The sequence below is a fragment of the Amblyomma maculatum genome, chromosome 3, assembly GCF_055883805.1.
Source record: "Amblyomma maculatum isolate TAMU_Amacu chromosome 3, ASM5588380v1, whole genome shotgun sequence".
Lineage (NCBI taxonomy): Eukaryota > Metazoa > Arthropoda > Arachnida > Ixodida > Ixodidae > Amblyomma > Amblyomma maculatum.
The window spans coordinates 171984602-172002842 of NC_139346.1; the positions used below are offsets into that span (position 1 = coordinate 171984602).

At 44.3% G+C, this 18241-nt stretch overlaps 1 protein-coding gene across 2 annotated transcripts in view; it reads right to left on the reverse strand.

The window, feature by feature from the left end:
* Positions 1-4446: 4446 nt before the first annotated feature.
* The window catches only part of LOC146196938 (carbonic anhydrase 7-like), a 110640-nt gene continuing 96845 nt past the window's right edge, over positions 4447-18241 (reverse strand). Inside the window, exons 8-10 of one of the 2 annotated variants that reach the window (XM_084598658.1) lie at positions 13465-13530; positions 10983-12063; positions 7567-7747 (exon numbers count right to left, since the gene is read on the reverse strand). In XM_084598658.1, coding sequence (XP_084454784.1) covers positions 7707-7747; positions 10983-12063; positions 13465-13530 — 1188 coding nt within the window. In that variant the 3' untranslated portion in view covers positions 7567-7706. Of the gene's footprint in view, positions 7748-10982; positions 12064-13464; positions 13531-18241 lie in introns of both variants that reach the window. The other variant, XM_084598659.1, reaches the window with a different exon arrangement.

Genomic DNA, 18241 nt, shown 5'->3' on the forward strand with positions numbered 1-18241 from the left:
TATATATATATATATATATATATATATATATATATATATATATATGAGGTATCCGTCATACTTTACCGCTTTCTTTGCTACCCTTTTTCACACAATAGGGATCTCAGTGTACACACAAAAACAGTGTACAGTATATATGTGTGCAGTATAGGGATGTACCGCATATTTACCTCCACAGAATTCACGAGCTGCTGGCTACTGAGAGGGTGTATATTTTTATTAGTAATAACAGTTCTTGACCAGACTTCAGAAAACAAGTAAAAACGGGCAACAAGCAGGACCTTTTGAAAAAGGCAGTTGTGCAAAAATTTCGTTATTGTGCTCCTTGGTGAACTGTAAGTAGAGAGGATCACTACACCTACCAGTAAAGTTTATTTTCAATCTAAGCCTGTTTCACAGCCAGGAGGCATATTACATTGCTGAGAAAAACACAATCATTCGTTTCAGTGAAAGCTGCATGCCAGATAAAGATGATAATTTCTCAAATCAAATGTTATGCCTATATTTTAGCTTCTTCATGCAGTCTGGTCAAGTACGCATCGCGGCCGAGCCAGAAGCGAGCAGCAAGCGCGGCGCGCCACTTTGTCAGCTCGTCAGCTCGGCCGTGCACGCATCGCAGCTGTGGCCCCCTACAGTGATTGTTCAGGAAGACCGACAGACGGCGCCACGGGTACAGTTGGCTCCACATAGTCGGAGAAAGAAAAGTATGAAGCTATGACGGAAGGAGCTCTGCCCTCACCGTGAGAGTTTTACTGAAAAAGAAAAAGTACAAATGGGGAGGGGGTAGGGAGGCAGTCAGACATGTGTTAGCTGCTTCTGTCTTACTTTTGTTCGTCCTGAAATATCTGTGCACAATTTCCTACCAGATGTTCTGTATAAAGCATTTTTTTTACGTGTTACCTGTATTTTCTTCCATACTCATGTAATTTGTAAGTAGCATTGTACTTGAAAGTATATAAGCCTAGCTATTTGTATAAAAATGTTCGTTTATTTATAGGCCCATCCTGTAAAAATTCAAGTGGGATTGTCAATATCTGAAATAAATAAATAAATAAATAAATAAATAAATAAATAAATAAATAAATAAATAAATAAATAAATAAATAAATAAATAAATTTTAGAGCGTCGCTCTCTTCAAGATCCGCTGTCAGTATTGTCGGTGCTGTGAGTAAAAAATATCAAGTATTCCTTTGGTACGTTATGTCGGTGACATGGGCGGCATTAACTGGTCCGCAGGTTGTGTGGCATCAGGAGGTTACATGGAACGGCCGAGCTCCGTTCAGGCGGAAGAGCGAAATGGCAACCGTGCCCTCAGCGACCCATTGAATCTCTGGTCTGACAACATACCCATGTATACTTTTAGATGGCCTCTATTTTGAATTTTGATCTGAAATAAGACTTGTATGCCATGTAGCAGTGTTGGACGCTTTCATGCCCCAAAAACGTAAAAATACTTTTTTCCATGAATGTAGTTCTGTGTTGCCAAATTGGCCCCGTATCCCAGAGGCCAAATTTTTCTGAAGTCACCGCAGTTTTTCGTTGATTTTCACTGGCTATGGCTGGCAACACAAATGTCTAACAATAGACTGTTTGGACAGGTATGCAATGTACCTTAAACGGGTAAATTATGTGAGTTCTGTCATTCTGAGAATAAATTTCTCAGAAGGACAGAAGGACGAAAGGACCGAACTCACATATTTTATTTGGTATTAGTGCATAAACATATTTTGGCTTCCACGTTCTACTTCAGTTCGCGAATTAAAAGTGCACTGTTTTTTTTTTATTCGGCGCACTAATAGTTTGATGCAAATCTAATAGAAAATTGGAAGTAGTACTTAGATTGAAGTGCGCCGAATAAATGATTGCTTTAATTTCAATAAACTTAGTCTACATAAGTGATTCTTAGAGCGTAAGTCCTACATCTCCAATGCTAAACACTACTCCTTTGGCTCCGAACATTTCACCTTGAACTCTCGAGCTTTGATGCAAACATCGTCATCTTCATTCTGTAAGGTAATCCAGCTGTGCAAGATAGGTACTGCACAAGAGCTAATATCACCTGCGCCACGCCACAGCTGCGCCGCAAAAAAAAAAAAAAAAAAAAAAAAAAAACGAGATAACTGGGGATCTACACTGCAGAAATACGGAAGCCGGAGTGTTGTTGCTGTACCCGGTGCATTACGTTTTCTCTCATTATCATTATCAATAAATGTACCGTCATTATCATTGTTACTGCCATCATAATCAGTAATTGCAGCATCATTGTCATCGCTATATACTATCATCCTCACGGTAGATAAGGAGAATTATGAAGTGCATTTCACGATCCCAGGCGCAGTTGGTTAAAGCGCTCGGCTGGGGATACGAGGGAGGATTTTAACTTTTCTGATGACGTCATCAGCATAGCTGACAAGTGATACATTAGCGCAGATCCGATGCACCGATCCCGTACACATCTCGAGCACAACCCTCGAGCACGGGATTTCGTTCCATGAGTCTAAAAAAGGTTTTCGCCTTAAAACATTGCCTCGACTTGATTTCGAGCCCGCACAGAACGAACAAGTCAGCTTCCCTGCCCCACACACGAGAGCACTATGATATCGCCTCGTGTAAAATTGCAACGTACTCTCGCTCTGTGCAGTAAACGATATCTCGCTTCATCAAGTTCCAACTGCAACACACATGCGCTGTGCAGTGAACATCGTCGTTTTCATGAAGTTTCATTTGCGACGCTCAATCCTTCATTTAACACATACGCCATTTGAGTGAGTGCGGGCGAGGTCCGCGAGCGTAGTGTCGGACGAATCCTCCAGGCGGCATGATAAAAAGGCCGCGTGGCGTAGAGGACGCCACTCTCGCTCAAGACTGAGACAGGCTGCCGAGATCATCGAACAACGAGAAGCCAGACTCCCGTTACCGAGAAGCTTACTAAGTAAGCAAAGAAGTGAGCCAAGGTCGAAACGGCAGCGCCGATGGCTTACGCTCGTGAAGCTTAGTTTAAGGATAGTTATACCTCTTCATTTTTTTTTAACGTAATAACATTAAATGTTTTTACTCTAGAAGGTTCGGTGTGGATGTTGCGAACAATAAATCACGGGTATGCTTTTGGCTCTGATTGGCTGGCGGTGTGCGTGGCATCATGAGACCTCATGCATGGCGTGTCTGGCCTTCTCCTTTGGTTTGGCTTGCACCGTTTAACTTCCCAATGTGACTCAAGCTATTAGCGACATCCTAGTGAAGTGCCCCGGAAATTTAGACTGCATGCATGGGTTGCTTGCTTTTAGCCTCCATCGAAAAGCGGCCGCGACAGCCGGGATCGAGCCCACCTCCTTGGGTTCAGCAGTCGCACTGGACCACTGCGGTGGGGGATTCTGCTTTGAAATAAAGGCAATATAATAATCAAACCCATCAGGATCCTTGGATCTCGAGTCAGATACGGTACCTCAATGCTTTTCGCAAGCATTTCCACACAGCTTGGTTAAAGCGGGGCTTTATATTAAGGCGAAACCCTTTAATGGCTCATGCTGTCGTCGACAAAGTATCCCTCTTTGCGCAGGCTCTGATTGGGCGAGGCGGGATGACGTCATAGAGGTCTCGACCAATCACAGAATAACACCAGAGTACGCACGAATGCGTGCCTTATATGGCCATATGGCAATCAATGATCAAATTAATAGTTACTAATTAATTACGAATTAGGTAATTCATTAGTAATGAATTAATATGCAATTAATTAATCGCTAATCAGTGTCAGTTGCGTAGCAGAATGCGGCACTCAGGCTTTCGCCTTTCACTACTTTAGCCGCTAAAGTCCCTCGTAATTTTTTAATGTCAGGTTGTCTTTCCCTTACGACCGTGTACGGTAAAGAGCATAGACTGGAGAAGCACCACTGAAAAGGCTTTCAGTGCAGCGCATATCAATGTGCAGGCGTACTATAAGTGGCCGCACCTTGCCCTACCTTGCCACTGCTCATGCGCAGGAAGCGCTCGGATAATCGTTGTACGTCTACGTTAGATCGTCTGCGTTGTACTGAAGGTCTCTGTTAACGTTGTCGCGTCACTTGTCGTACAGGCCCCTTCAGAAACGTTTGGCAACAACGTCTAAAAAAGAAAAAAAAGGTTACTTAATTTTAGCTAAAAGTACACTGTTTTCTGCTCACCATTTCAGTAAGTAGTGACGGAAATTCGAAAATAGACAAGATTTGTTAACTAAAAAGCTGGTTAACTAATACTTAATAATGAGCATTTAAACTGGTATGGTTAGGCGCATCAATGCGCTTATAAGTTCATAACTCTTCAGCAATAAAACTTCTTAGATTAAAAAAAAAAAATTCGACTCTTTCGGATAATTCTGCCTTTCCTGACGTGGAATAAAAACAGACCAGCTGCGGGTATGCTCCCACGTACTGATTGTGTGGAGTTGAATAGCAAACGACGCACACATCTAAAAAGGCGAACAAAATTGTTTATTAATTTGTATGAGGAATACAGCAGAATCAATGGCACAAAATGCATGGCACGTTTTTTCTGGCACGAGAAAGACTCTAAGCAAGAAGCTTACAGCATGGCACGAATGAATGTATTCTGTGAATGCATCCAAAAGATGCAGAATATGGCACGCATAAATTCGAAGATAACAACAGGGTGGAGTATTAAAGCCGCACAAACAGCAGCACGACTTTTGTAATAAAAAAAAATATTTCGTGTAAAAGTAAACGTTTGTATGCGTCACGAACATGAAATGTTATTCACATTGCGAAGGGCATATCATCATTGCAGTTTTTTGTACTCTGAAAACTTTCTGTACGGGGATAACAACAGGGTGCAGTATTAAAGCCGCACAAACAGCAGCAGGACTTTTGTTGTAACAAAGTATTTTGGGTAAAAGCAAACTTTTACACACGTCACGAACAGAAATGTTAGTCGCGCTGTGAGGGGCACACCATCTTTACATTTTTTGTACTCTGAAAACATTTTGTACATGTTCGTTAAAAAAAAAAAAAAAAAAGCACGAAACTCAGCTTTTCGGTAATTATCATTCCTTAGTTTCTTTTTTTTAATCGTCAAATTACAGCTCAGGGAATTTATACGCATTATATGTAGTTTTAGCAGTGTGGAATGGATTATTCGGTGCTCCTTTCTCTCTCTGCATTTATGATATTGTTCAGGCAGAGGGCGAAAAAAATGTTGACGGCAATCGGCTGCGACCTGTTCGGGCGACGTGCTTTCTGTAACCTTCTGAGTATTCTGGTAACCATTAGGTAATAACTAGGCGCGCGGATCATATGCTCTCTTGCAAAGTAAAATGGTACACCATGGCGCTCCAAACACATGCATATCTAGAGTTACTATATGCATATCATGTATTAAGCCCCATCTCTCGGCGATCTGGGGAACCATGGGCATTTTTGAGAACTCGTCGCTTTCGGAAGAGGCAAAATCGCAGGGTGAACTTTTTTGCGGGTGTAGAGCGTTCATGCCGAAATGACAGACAAATTATAATGGCATCAACTAGGAAGCAACTACTCATCGTTCAGTTCAGTGCTTCAGTAACTCATTCTCGAGATACAGGAATACTATATCGAATTTATTATATGTCTCTGACTTATACACTTAAATCTACTCTAACATATCCGTGGCAAGAAAATTCAGATTTAGACTTCCATATACGTTAAAAGGAAACATAGCACATTGTTCAATATTTGATGCATAAAAACAAATCCATCGGAAAAATGTAAAACTATTCCGAGGTTTGAAGGAATGCCTTTGTAACTGTTACTTACTCATTAATTTATCATCTTGTATAAAACTTGCAGATATCACACAGCCTCTTTTCAGCTGAAAGCCTTCTGGAAGAATGCCCGTGAAAGACCAACTACAATAACTAGTGGCGGTGCGCCGTGACTTTAATCTCGGCAAAAAAGCCGATGAGGAGTAACGTGGCGACCATATCACAACCAATAATAGCAGATTAACTTAACTGCTTCAATGACCCGTCAAAGTTATCACGTGCCTTGAGCAACTTCAGAAAAAGCACTCTGAGAAAAGAGGGGTAATGATAGGCACAGTCGTTTGGAAGTGCAAGTTCCGTGATAGGTACCAAATGCTATTCACTCACGCTTGGGGTTGGCAGCTCCGTGTTCACGCAACGTCACAATAATAAAAGAAAAGCGCTATTGTAACAGCACGACCAGCAATAGAACACACGAAGACAAAGATGGCCACATGAACACGTCAACGTTGTCAGGTCACGACAGAGTCTGAACACACGTAATTTTTTTTTAAAATGAATTCTCATGGTTAGCTGAAGCATGTAAATTTAGCACAGACAGGTTTGTTGCAAACTAAAATCATTGCACACCTGCGTATATGGCACACATACAGGTACAATGCAAAAAGTACAAATCGTGAGTAAAAGTGTTACATTGAGCAAAATACACGACGATTCGGTCATCGTCCTATGCGTTATATATATTATATTAGTTATCAATAATGGTGTAAGGTATCTTCGTGTTCAGTACGTTTAAAGCTACGTGCAGGATGGCACATGATACACGTCATAGAAAACGTACTAGCAGTGATTAGAATATGAAGTAACAGCTTTATAATGAGATTCGCTGCAGCCATCGCCCATTCCATTGCCTCCCGTCCATTTCGAGCCCCTCCAGATTGCTCCTTCCAGCATACACCTTCTCAAGGTGCGTACACAACCTTCGAGCACAGATCTGGGATGCAGTATAAAACAGGTGGTACAGTAGAACTATTTAAAGTTATTGATGATACGGATCAGTACAATTTCTTTAACAGAGTTGGACTGGTGGATAGTTCGGAAAACAGAGGTAATTGCCAGCTTAAGAAAAAACAACAGCAACATAGAAAAATGGAAGTGTAACGTAACGAAAAAAGAAAACATGCGGAAACAGCAACAATGAGAAGACCACAGCACCGCTCACAAACAAACAAGACTGTATGAAGGTTGGAATAATTTGCATTGTGAACCTCAGGCAGCAAACATCCCAGGTCATTCCCTCCCAGTGCATAGCTCCGCACCAAATGCAAGTACCGGTGAATTTCACCAAGCCGCATAGCGACAGTAGATAAGCTGCACTCTATTCTATGTCCAATATACCCATTGACATATATACCTAAACATTTAATTGACATTTATCGGGGCGTAAAATGGTATCTTCTTTATAAACAATAAAGATAAGATTAATAACCCTTTTGAAACAATGTTCAACCTTGGACAAAACTCTTGAGGCTGGGGGTTTGTTTTTGAGCAGCACATCCGTACACTTACGACTCTCCTGATGCCCGAAAAGTCCCGAAAGACGTAAAGAACAGTATTCGCTACCGCTCAAGAATTTTCAAACTTCGTCTGAGCCGTAACTGTCCAAATACGCGGCTCATGAGAAAAAGTATCTCGTCTAAGACTTTTGACAAAGGTCGTACATCGTTGGCAGTGCTGTGAGCAGCGTGGGGGATTATGCTCTTCGTTGCGTGCGTCTATTTCTTCTTCCTCCTAAAGGCGGCCAGCTGGAAGTAGTCGAACGTCGGGTTATCGAAGTAGGACGGGCTGATCACGAGGGGCGCTGACGTCGTCAGGCCCACTGGGTCCTGGAAGGCGTTCCACACGGGCGAGCAGACGCGGCTGTGCCTCGGCCAGTCGACGAAAGCGCGGACGTAGTTGCAGCGTCGCACCACCTCACCCACGTGCTGGATCAACGACTCCACGGAGTCCACCTCCTGCGAGGGGCAAGCGTACTCGTGAAACTATGCCGTTACTTCCCCTCTGTTACAAAAACCGCTCAGCTCCCCTTCCTTCGTTTTAACGAACAAACGTATACAACGTACCCAATCTATGTACTGCTGTGAAACAAGTGCTCCTTTTCACAAGGTCATACAGTACTGACCTGAACAGAAGATTTCTTTTTTCTCCGCTTCTTTCCGACCCACGCGCTTCAGAAGTATATTCTCCTTATACTGTTACTGCAGTTTTCGTATGTATGAATGGGAACCCCACTATGAACCATTACCGTTTTTAATTGTATATGATTTGGCCTCGCCTTACCAGGTACTAGCCGTCGGCATTAGCTGTACGTAGATTGACTGGGCAGGTAGCTGCGCCGGGATCTGTCCTCAGACCAGGACTAATTTCTGTCCAACTATGAATGTCTAGTAAGTTGCACACTTTATGCCAATGTTCGTCTTTCCACCATTAAGCGTAAGAAGGGTATACTTGATAAAACTGGTGACTCGCAGCTTTTGAACTGTACCGACGTGTTTGTTTGGCTACTACAAGTAGCGTGACAATGTTCTGATTTAAAAATTGCGAATACTTTGGAATTGAATTTTGAAACATGGGACCTAAGTAAACATTTGTAGACAATGCCATTAAAAAGCTCCAGTAGTGCAGGAACAGTGAACGAACCACTTTTGGCCACGAACAAGGCAAAACAAAAGTAAAGTTTCGTATTCACGATGAATTCGGAGAAACTAGGATAGGACGGCCGTTAAAGTTATAAGAGTGCGACAAGTCTGATGTCTGATGTTCCTTTTTAAACCCTGATATGAGTCGCATATTGGCCGGCATGTGCCAGCCAAACACTTCGCTGATATTGTTCAGACTCAGTTAGGTTTAAACCCTGTTTGTCATGACATTTTGATATATCACTCTCAATTCCTGCAATTTGTATTTCCTGAGCATAATTGGTAAGCTATTTTGCATATCAAACAGCGTAATCCCCCTTTTTATGCACTTATGTATGCGTCCGGGTCGTTATGTTGCAACGATGTGATAAACTCAGATTTCACAGATCCCATGTCCAGAGAGGCGGTGCCAAATTATTTGCGTTATTGTGTTTTCGTTGTTCAATCTCTAATGCGAGGCCAAAATCACCGCTATATATTTTTGAAGTTTCGTGCTTTTAGAATTCTGTCTGAAGAAACACTGTTTCTGCCTTCGAAGAGCAGTCATATAATGTGTAAACATAGTAGGCTTGACGCAATACAACTTGGAATAAATTTTTGCGAGCTACATCACCGAGGATATATGGTGCAATTTGTGATGAAGTGAACTAAACGTCAGCAACTGTACCAATAAATATTCAAGAGCTGCTCGTGCAATACCTTAACATGCGTATATATTTTACCTCTGAGTTAACCTTGAACACTCGTCTGAGCATGTAAATAGTAACGCTAACCGAATATACTGCGTCACTTGAAACCCTAATTTTCTATAGCACTTTACTCTGTTAGCAAAACTACACTTCTACAGGCGTCTAATATACGGCCCAAACCCGAGCACGCCGCGTCAGTTTGAGATCCGGACTAAATAAACTTAACGCAATCTCTTGAATTGGTTCACAATATTTGTAATCTTTCAGTTATTTCTGACTGTAGCACAGATTCTAGTGCAAATAAAATAAAATATATACTTCATTTCCCATCTTTGTCATCATGTCGCAGAATGTTTTGCCTGTGCCTTTTTTCTTAACGTATTCTATCACCTGTATTTATGCAGCAAACTTGTCTCACTACCTTGGTATCTAGGCCCAGACTAGAATGCCTTAATAAGGTACAGGGTCATCCACTTCTAGCTATAACACGGTCACTGCTTTCAAAGCAACATTACGTCCAACCCAGGTGCATATCGATGCAAAGCGATGCAAGCACAGAGGGACCTGGAAGTGCTGCTTCATATGGACTGCCAGTTAGCTTTACTGTGCGGACAGTTCGAATGTAATGGAGCTTTAAAAGCAGTGACTATGCTATATGTAGAAGTGGACGAGGCTGTACGTGTCTTATTCTGTGTGCCAAATGCTTTTTTTAAACTTCTGTAGCGCGCGCATCCGACGAGTGGGATCGCCTTCCTGCTTCGACGGTCACTATCGAATATCAACACTTGTTCAAATTAAGATGCCGTAGCAAAGCCTAGGTAGGCGCTATTTTCAGTATGGCTCTACATATTGTTCAAAAATGCCATAAGTAACATTGTATACCTGGGAGCCGTTTTCATACTGTTCCATTTGTCAACTCCGGTATATTAAAACTTTTTTGTTTGTTTTGCATGCAAAATTTCCTTTTATAACACCTAATTGGCCCTGGTTTATTAAACGGTAAATGAAACTTTGTGGTATACAGTGTTTTGCAACTTTATCGGAGACGTTTTAAAAAATTCTCCCGCCTCAACCGAAGGCTCATTTGCTCTGAAACCGCGCACAAAGCTTGCGCGCTGTTGTCCCTTTTGCTGCGAGGTAAGTTTGACCATGATTCTTACGTGGTTTGGCCGCGCATGATAAAAAACCAAGAACTGTCTGCGACGAGACTGAGGAGCAAAAGAAGTCAACGTAGTTTACAGCGAAAGAAACTGTGGCGCCATCTGGCGTCGCATGAGGAAAGCGCCACGGTTCGAAAGCTACTTGACAAGCATGGCACGTCTTTGTAATGGTGCTACATGGCGCCACCGCTGCCTTCGGCGGAAAAGTGGCGTTCGCGTCTTTCGCTCCTTCAATCTTGTCACAGACGATTCTGGTTTTTCATCATACAGGACCAAAGCAAGAATCGCCTCAAGGCTTACTACACGACAACAGGCACAACCGTGCGCAAGCTTTATGCGCGGTTTCAGTGCGAATTATCCTCCGGTTGAGACGGGAGAATTCATGAAAACGTCTCCGATAAAGTTGCAGAACACTGTACATTTAGCTTAAGAATTTTGCACAGTACATTGCAGCCATCTCATAATATGTAGATTGCTACATGACCAATCGTCCTTAATTTAACTATGAAACATGGTTTTTCAAACAAATCCGCTAGAATGTACTGCCAGTCAAAGTACATGTTAATAACACCGCTAAGTACGCGCTATTTAGCGGTGATGCTCGCATACGCATTGACTCCATCCTCTACTGGGGGACTTGGAGATAAAGTCCCCGCGGCTGCTTGATACTGAGATACAGTCAGCCTACAAAGGTAAGCCTACCAGATCCACGTGGAAATTCCTGGGAACGCGACTCTTGGAGAAACGGAGTCTCCTGGAACTCTCCAGTGAACCCCCGGGGACGTGGAAACGGTTGCTGCTCGGGACTGGAAGACTGCTCGGGACCGGGGAACTGCCGTGGGCCAGACTGCCAGGGACCTGAAAACTGCTCAGGGCCGGAAAATTTCTGGGTATTGGGGAACTGTTTGGGGTTGGGGGATCTTTGGGGACCTGGAAACTGCTCGGGTCCTTCGATATCCCTGTTTCGCAAGAAGCCTCTTGAACCCTGATCGCTCACTGAAGGTGCAAAATCATCCGGGCCAGGCACGCTCTGGAGGTGCGGGAATTCTTCGGGGCCTCTAGAGCTTCTGGGAGGACTGGAAGGGGAGTCTCGGGAAAACTCTCGTCGGCCGGGAAAGCCTTCGTCGTCACGGTTGCTCTGGCGGCGCGGGGAGTCCTGCTGGGGGCGACGTTCGGAAGAACCCTGAGGTCGGTGTGAGTCTCGAGGGCGCGAAGATTCACGTGGACGCGAGGAGTCTCCGCGCGAGCCGGATGGACCGTCATTTCTTGGAAATTCTCGGGGTCCATCGTCCCCTCTCTGGAAATCTCGAGGTCGCGAGGACCCGAAGGCGTTGTCTCGCGGTATGTCTCGGCCTGGCAGGTCTCGCGGACGCGAAGACGAGTCGCTGTGCGAGCGGAATGGCCCGTCATTTCGTGGAAATTCTCGGGGTCCATCGTCGGCTCGCGGGAAATCTCGAGGTCGCGAGGACCCGAAGCCGTTGTGTCGCGGTAGGTCTCGGCCTGGTAGAGAAGAGTCTCGCGGACGCGAGGAGTCTCCGCGCGAGCGGGATGGGCCGTCATTTCGTGGAAATTCTCGAGGTCCGTCGTCACCTCGCGAGAAATCTCGAGGTCGCGAGGGTTCGAAGTCGTTGTTTCGCGGGAAGTCAAGGCCTGGGATGGAAGAATCTCGGGGTCGCGAAAAACCTCCAGGGCGCGAGTTCCCTCGGGGCCGGGATGAGGTTTGAGGGCGTCCTTGGTTGAGTCGGTTGCCTTGCCTGTTGCCACTAGGTTTGCGATTAGGTTTCTGGAGGTAGTAAGGGGATTTGGATCTCGGTCAGAAAAAGAAAAATATTAAGTCTTGGTCCAGGGTGTACATGTTTGCTTATTGTGGCTGCCGCGAATCAAACCCCTGTTTCAGGCTGAACCATATAAGGAGTGCAGTAAGGGCAAACCCAGAACGTGGACGCTACGCGATAATGTTCCACGTTCAGCTGACCTTATGCTGATGGCCAGAGACATGATAAAATTTTCGCTTTATTTTGCATTCTTTATGCAGTTAATCTCTGCTAGCAGGCACTTAATGCATATTTAATCCCATTCACAGCGGAGCGTATAACTGCCCTTTCGCTACTTCTTTTAGTAAAGCGACGCAAGGAAGACACATTCTGTACTACCATGCTGTAGTTCTCGAAGGTGACATACAACCACCTTTATTAGTTTTCCTTCTCTGTTTTCCAGATATTTTGAGGTAGAATATATCTGACTTTCTTCCCTGCCCTGTAAGATGAGCATTTACGGGGTTTCGTTCCATACTCCTAGACGTGTACGTCCAGCTTTGTTGGCCTGAATATCTGTGAACGCGGATCTGCACATACTTACACGTAGGAGAGAACAAGCCCTTCATGGTAACAAAAAACATTTGGAGGAAAGTATGAGCATGTCAAGAGAAACCTTTGTCCAAGAGAAAGGTAATATTTCGGCTTACCACGACTTCTAAATTTTTGCAGGCTCCACCATTTTGAGCACATCTTGGACACGTCGATCTAGGCTACCCAGCTATGCTCTTCTGAGCTAGTCAATGGCAGCTCTTGTGCGGCTTACGTATTTTGGTTTACCGTACGTGCATTCGAATCACTGTTGTCATGTCGCTAAATTTATGCAGCCGTAATTTTGAAACGAGCTTAATTAAATTTGAATTTTTACATGACTTCGGCAATGAAAGAAGGTTTTAGTACATATAAAAATATTTTCTTTTATTTAACGCGAACGCAAATATCGTCTGGCTCCTCCCAGCAGGCGTGACCTTTAAACTGACGTTTGAAATGCACAAAGCTGCAGCTCGGATATTCATTTTAGCTTTTAGTGTTGCCGGAGCTGGAAACAGCGCCGATTTTGCCACTCGGGAAAGCTGCTGTCGACAAAACCGCTACCTATATAAATCTACGCCGACAGAAACACGTGATCTGTTCATACAAGATGCATTTAGTAAGCCATCTCTACGCCCTCAGCTCAAGGCTGTCTTTGGCTAATTTGCAGTTTAATCGAAAGCACTTTTACAGCAATGATGCCGACCAAATTTTCGTGCGCAATGGTCACATGAACTATTCACGCCCCTTCTAGCTGCTCTCAGTACTATTTTCTAAGACTCAATAAGTTGCCTCTTGTGCGTCTGGAATCCGCGTGCACCGGGCAGGCACCTACTTACCTTGAATCGGTCGTCGAATCCGGACTGGCTGAGGATTTCGTACGAGTCTTGGTCGGGGCTCTGCAGCTGAAAGTCAGAGAGAGCAAACCCTTCGAAACCATGCACCGAATGTGGAAGGTAACTATATGAGAGTCAATAGCTCTGCTTCTGGAATTCCACGGTCGTTGTAATTTGTAATATTTCTACGAAGCCAAACTGCTGATCGGGTCTCACCGATCGATGATTCCGGTCCACTCCCAATGCAGTACATCAGCATGCAGGGCTACCTTTCTCTTAATGACTTTCAGATCTGTGAATTTGTAATAGTAACGCGGCCCAAAATAAATGTCAAAATTTTATTGCGTTATTTACCTTTGCTTTGACCGCCCTTGTTCACTGCAACTGACGGGACTGCCGTGGGTTCGAACTTGTCGGTTTTGAGGCCACGTGCATGTTATTTGCTCTTTAGTAACGCTGCAAGTCCGCAATGCCTCGATCTCTAAGCGTGCCACCTCAGACAGTATGCTACACTGTCATAATCTTCCTGGTGGACTTAAACCCTCAACCATCAAGTACAAAAATTCCTTTTTTTTCTACATCTAATGCTAGCTGTCCTCCTGTCTTCGCAAGAACAATGAAATAAAATTTGCTAGTCCTATGGTTGGGCTCGTAGACATGTATTGTCCGACCTCTCCGCGGTGGACCAGCGTTCTCAGCGATCGGCTGGCAAGGCCAACGTCGTGGGATCAAAAGTTGTCAGGAGTCTTCTGTAAAGATAACCTTGCAGCCCCTTTGAGAAGCTAAATGGCATATAGTTCGCTTCATAAGAGTTCTCTGAATAGTTTCCTACGCGCGTGTCTGCTTTGACAAGTCTACCCGGGTCTCGAGCGACGAATCAAGATGCGGAAGACATAAGGCGGCGGATATTTCACGCTCGCTGTGCAACTGCAGGCTTTCCTTTTCGAATCGAGTGTTGTCGACCGGACGCGTTCCCCGCGCGTGCCGAGGACTAGGAGCGACAAAAAAGCGATCGTCTGTCCTTCTTCCCGTTGACACGGAATGAGACGCGTGCGTGATAGTAAACACAAAGCGGCGGAAAACCGCAGTGGAAAACTCTCCCGCGCTACTCTGGCTTTGGCAGGTCGATGACCCCATGTTTAAAGCTCTCGGGTCCCCACAGATGTTAAGGTGGCTGGAGTAACACTCACACCCCTCTTACGTATATATATTGGCGAGTTCAATATTGTAGAGTGCAGTGGTAAGATTCCCGACTACTGTGCTCCGACGGAGTACCCGGGTTCGAACCCGACCTCAGCGGCTGCGTTTCGATGGAGGCGAAACGAAGAGGCGTTCGTGTGCTGTGCGATGTCAGCGCACGTTAACGATTCCCAGGTGGTAGAAATTACTCCGTACCTCTCCACTACGGCTCCTCTTTCTATCTTTCCACTTTCACTCCCACCTTCCTCCCTTACCTTACGGCGCGGTGGAGGTGTCCACAGAAAACGAGTGAGACAATTACCACGCCTTTCCCTTCCTATAAATCAATCAATATTGTAGAACTCGCACCCGCCCCTCAAAGCGCGTTTGCTTGCTAACTCTCGCAGAGCTGACACACTCGCTCGTAAGAGGCTAAAGTGTTATGAGGAGGTTGTGCTAAGGCTGCTAATTTTGTGACTGTGGGGCGCCCTTGCTGGCATCCTATATATTGCGCATGCGCGCACACCAACATCGCGCACATCTTTTCGTGCTTAAGAGTGGCTTCTTCGCTAGCCGTAGCTAACAGATAGCTGGAAAGAGAGCTATAGCGCGAACATTGCATTTTTTTCATCCCTGTATATAAGCTTAAAAAATCTTTCGCATTCGAGCTGGTCTCAAATGAAGTGAATTCGACTCGAGAAGATTCGCATGAGTGCATCAGCAGTTAGTAGGAAGACACGTCTGGAAGTGAGACGCGCTGAGTTTTGAATAAAAAAGGTGCAACCATGAAAACTGCAGTCGTATCTGCTGGAAGAACACTCAGAAATAATGGCGGAACTTTAAAATTAGCGATGATCTAGGCTAGTTTTCATTAAAGAGGGCGTTGTCACATTAGTTGAAGTATTCTTTTATTCGTTTTTACTTCCTTAATAATGGGAATGTAATCGTGCTAATCTACAAAATTGCTTCTGGCAGGTACATTCATATCAGATGCGCTGTCACTAGCAGCGCAGTAATCCTTGTCTGGCTGAATGGTGGCTTGCTAGTCAGGCTAGAATCAAGAGACGTAGCTGGGCGCCATCTTGGGAGTGCGGATGAGCTAAAAACCAGTTTTTTAAAGATGCATTTTGTCACTGGGAGTTCGTTTTGGCTTGGTTTTATGGGTTTTGCGTCCCGAAGTTACTCAGGCTATGAGAGGCACGGTAGTGGATGGCTCCGGAAATTTCGACCAACGAGGGTTCTTTAACGTGCACTGACATTGCACAGTACACGGGAGCCTTGCTTTTTGCCTCCGTTAAAAAGTGGCGGCCGCGGTCGGGATTCGATCCCGCATGCTTGGGCAAAGCAGTCGAGCGCCCTAACCTTTCTTTCTTTCTTTCTTTCTTTCTTTCTTTCTTTCTTTCTTTCTTTCTTTCTTTCTTTCTTTCTTTCTTTCTTTCTTTCTTTCTTTCTTTCTTTCTTTCTTTCTTTCTTTCTTTCTTTCTTTCTTTCTTTCTTTCTTTCTTTCTTTGCATAATTGAAGGATGGAAGTGGATTTTTTTTTATGCGCAACATGAATTGGTTCTGCTCTCAGGCGCTGCGTAGTGAAGGTTTCCCTTTAGGTTATCAGTAGTATTATCTTGCCTTTGTAAGGACTAAGAACACTAACTTGGCTGGCAACTGTTGCGCAAGGAAGCCTAAAGATAATTCACGGCAGCGCCCGCAATCACTTCTGCTTCATTACGCGTGCTTTCCGGACGTCTGGTATCCTCGCAATTTAGACCAGCCTTCTTGTTTCAAAATGTCTGCACTGATAGTGAAGAAAATTCTTGGTGAGCAGCGGGCGGGAGAAGCGTGTAGCCAGGATCGACCGAATTTAGAAGCCATAACGTAGCTAAGTGCAACAATATCGAAGTCTGCCAATATAGGCTCATCGGCAACATTAAACAAACAAATTAATAAACAAACAAAAAACATCGAAATGAAGGAAGAAAGGAACGCTAAAAAAAAAAAAAAGTGCGGCTTTCACGCAAAGGGTGTTATTGTCCCGCACGTATGGTCTGCAAGGCGCGCCGTATTGTAGAGAACTCCGGTCCACAACAGTACTTTTAAACTTCCGTCAGCAGGACGCCGTGGCCAACGAAGTTGTGTTGCTTCGGCGTCTATACTAGTTAAAAAACGCCAGGGGATCGAAATTATTCCGGAGCCCTCCCCTACAGTGTCCTTCGGGGGGTACATCATACCATACCATACCATACCATACCATACCATACCATACCATACCATACCATACCATACCATACCATACCATACCATACCATACCATACCATACCATACCACACCACACCACACCACACCACACCACACCGCACAACCACCCCAAGGTTAGGAAATAAACCATAGCCTTGAATAAGAGTTTGCCAAAACAGACAGCAGTGAAAAGTAGAGAGGAAAGGAAGCACGGGGCACAGAAAGGCAGAGCGTGCATGGAACACCCAACACAAATTCACCCTGACGATGCAGACGGCTGTTCTTGTGAGACTATATATATGGCAGACAAGCAAACACAAGAAGCAGGGAAGCCATGGGAGCTGTGGATATGACTCGCTGCACACAGACTTTCGCAATTAACACACATCGATTGAAACAAGTAAAACTTCTGCTGATAGAACCTTTAAACAAGTAAACTGGGCGGCCTTCAGTGTTCTGAGTATGGTGTTTAATCGCAACAAAACGAACACAACTTTGTTCACATCTATCTACTTCCCGATCTGTTAATTGTTACTTATTAATTACTGAGTACCTTGCTGAAGAACTTGATGCTCTGCACAAGAAAAATAATGGCAAAAACTGCATTATGGTCAATGAAAAAGCTGAATGACCGAGCTACTGCCTAGTTGATTGATTATTCATTCATTAGCAGAGTGAATGAACTATTGCCGGATTGAATAAGCGATTAGTTAATTTCCAGATTGAGCGATTCTTTATCTAAATGTGTAGTAGAAACTGGCCAGTATTGCACCAAACCCGGTTTTTCGGGCTGGTAGTGAGCGCTTCAATTGCTTCGGATAGCTAAAAAAAAAAAAAAAGTTTGTTTGTTTGACAAGTTTGTTGAAAACCTTCAATATATTCTTGGTTACCTCGCAAAAGTTCCATGCTGTCGCGATGTCATTTACAAAAACATTTTCGTCGTCTTCACAAGCTGTCCTCTTTAAAAATCTATGCATACCTTCAAGTGCGAACATGGGGCATATGCAGGCATTCGGGCCGTAAAACAAAGCGCGATCATCAGCGGCTGATGGCGCAACAGACAAACTGGCAGAGTTCAGTGCTCACCAGCACTTTAATGCGCACCAACAACCTATCATTAAAAGAATTCAGAATCAAATGCGTACGCATTGAGATTGTCCAGAGCTGAGCGTGGTGGCTAAATGTTAAAAAAAAAAAAAAATAACGAAAGAGAAGAAACAGGCGTGAACGCAGCTTCGTCAAACGAACAAGTCCTTTATTGTGGAATAAATATAAACTCCTTGCGTTTTTATTTTTCATTTCGTCTCACTTGTTGCGTCGCATTTTGACGCCACTCGAAACGGCGAAGAACGGTCTGTGTGTACCAGGCAC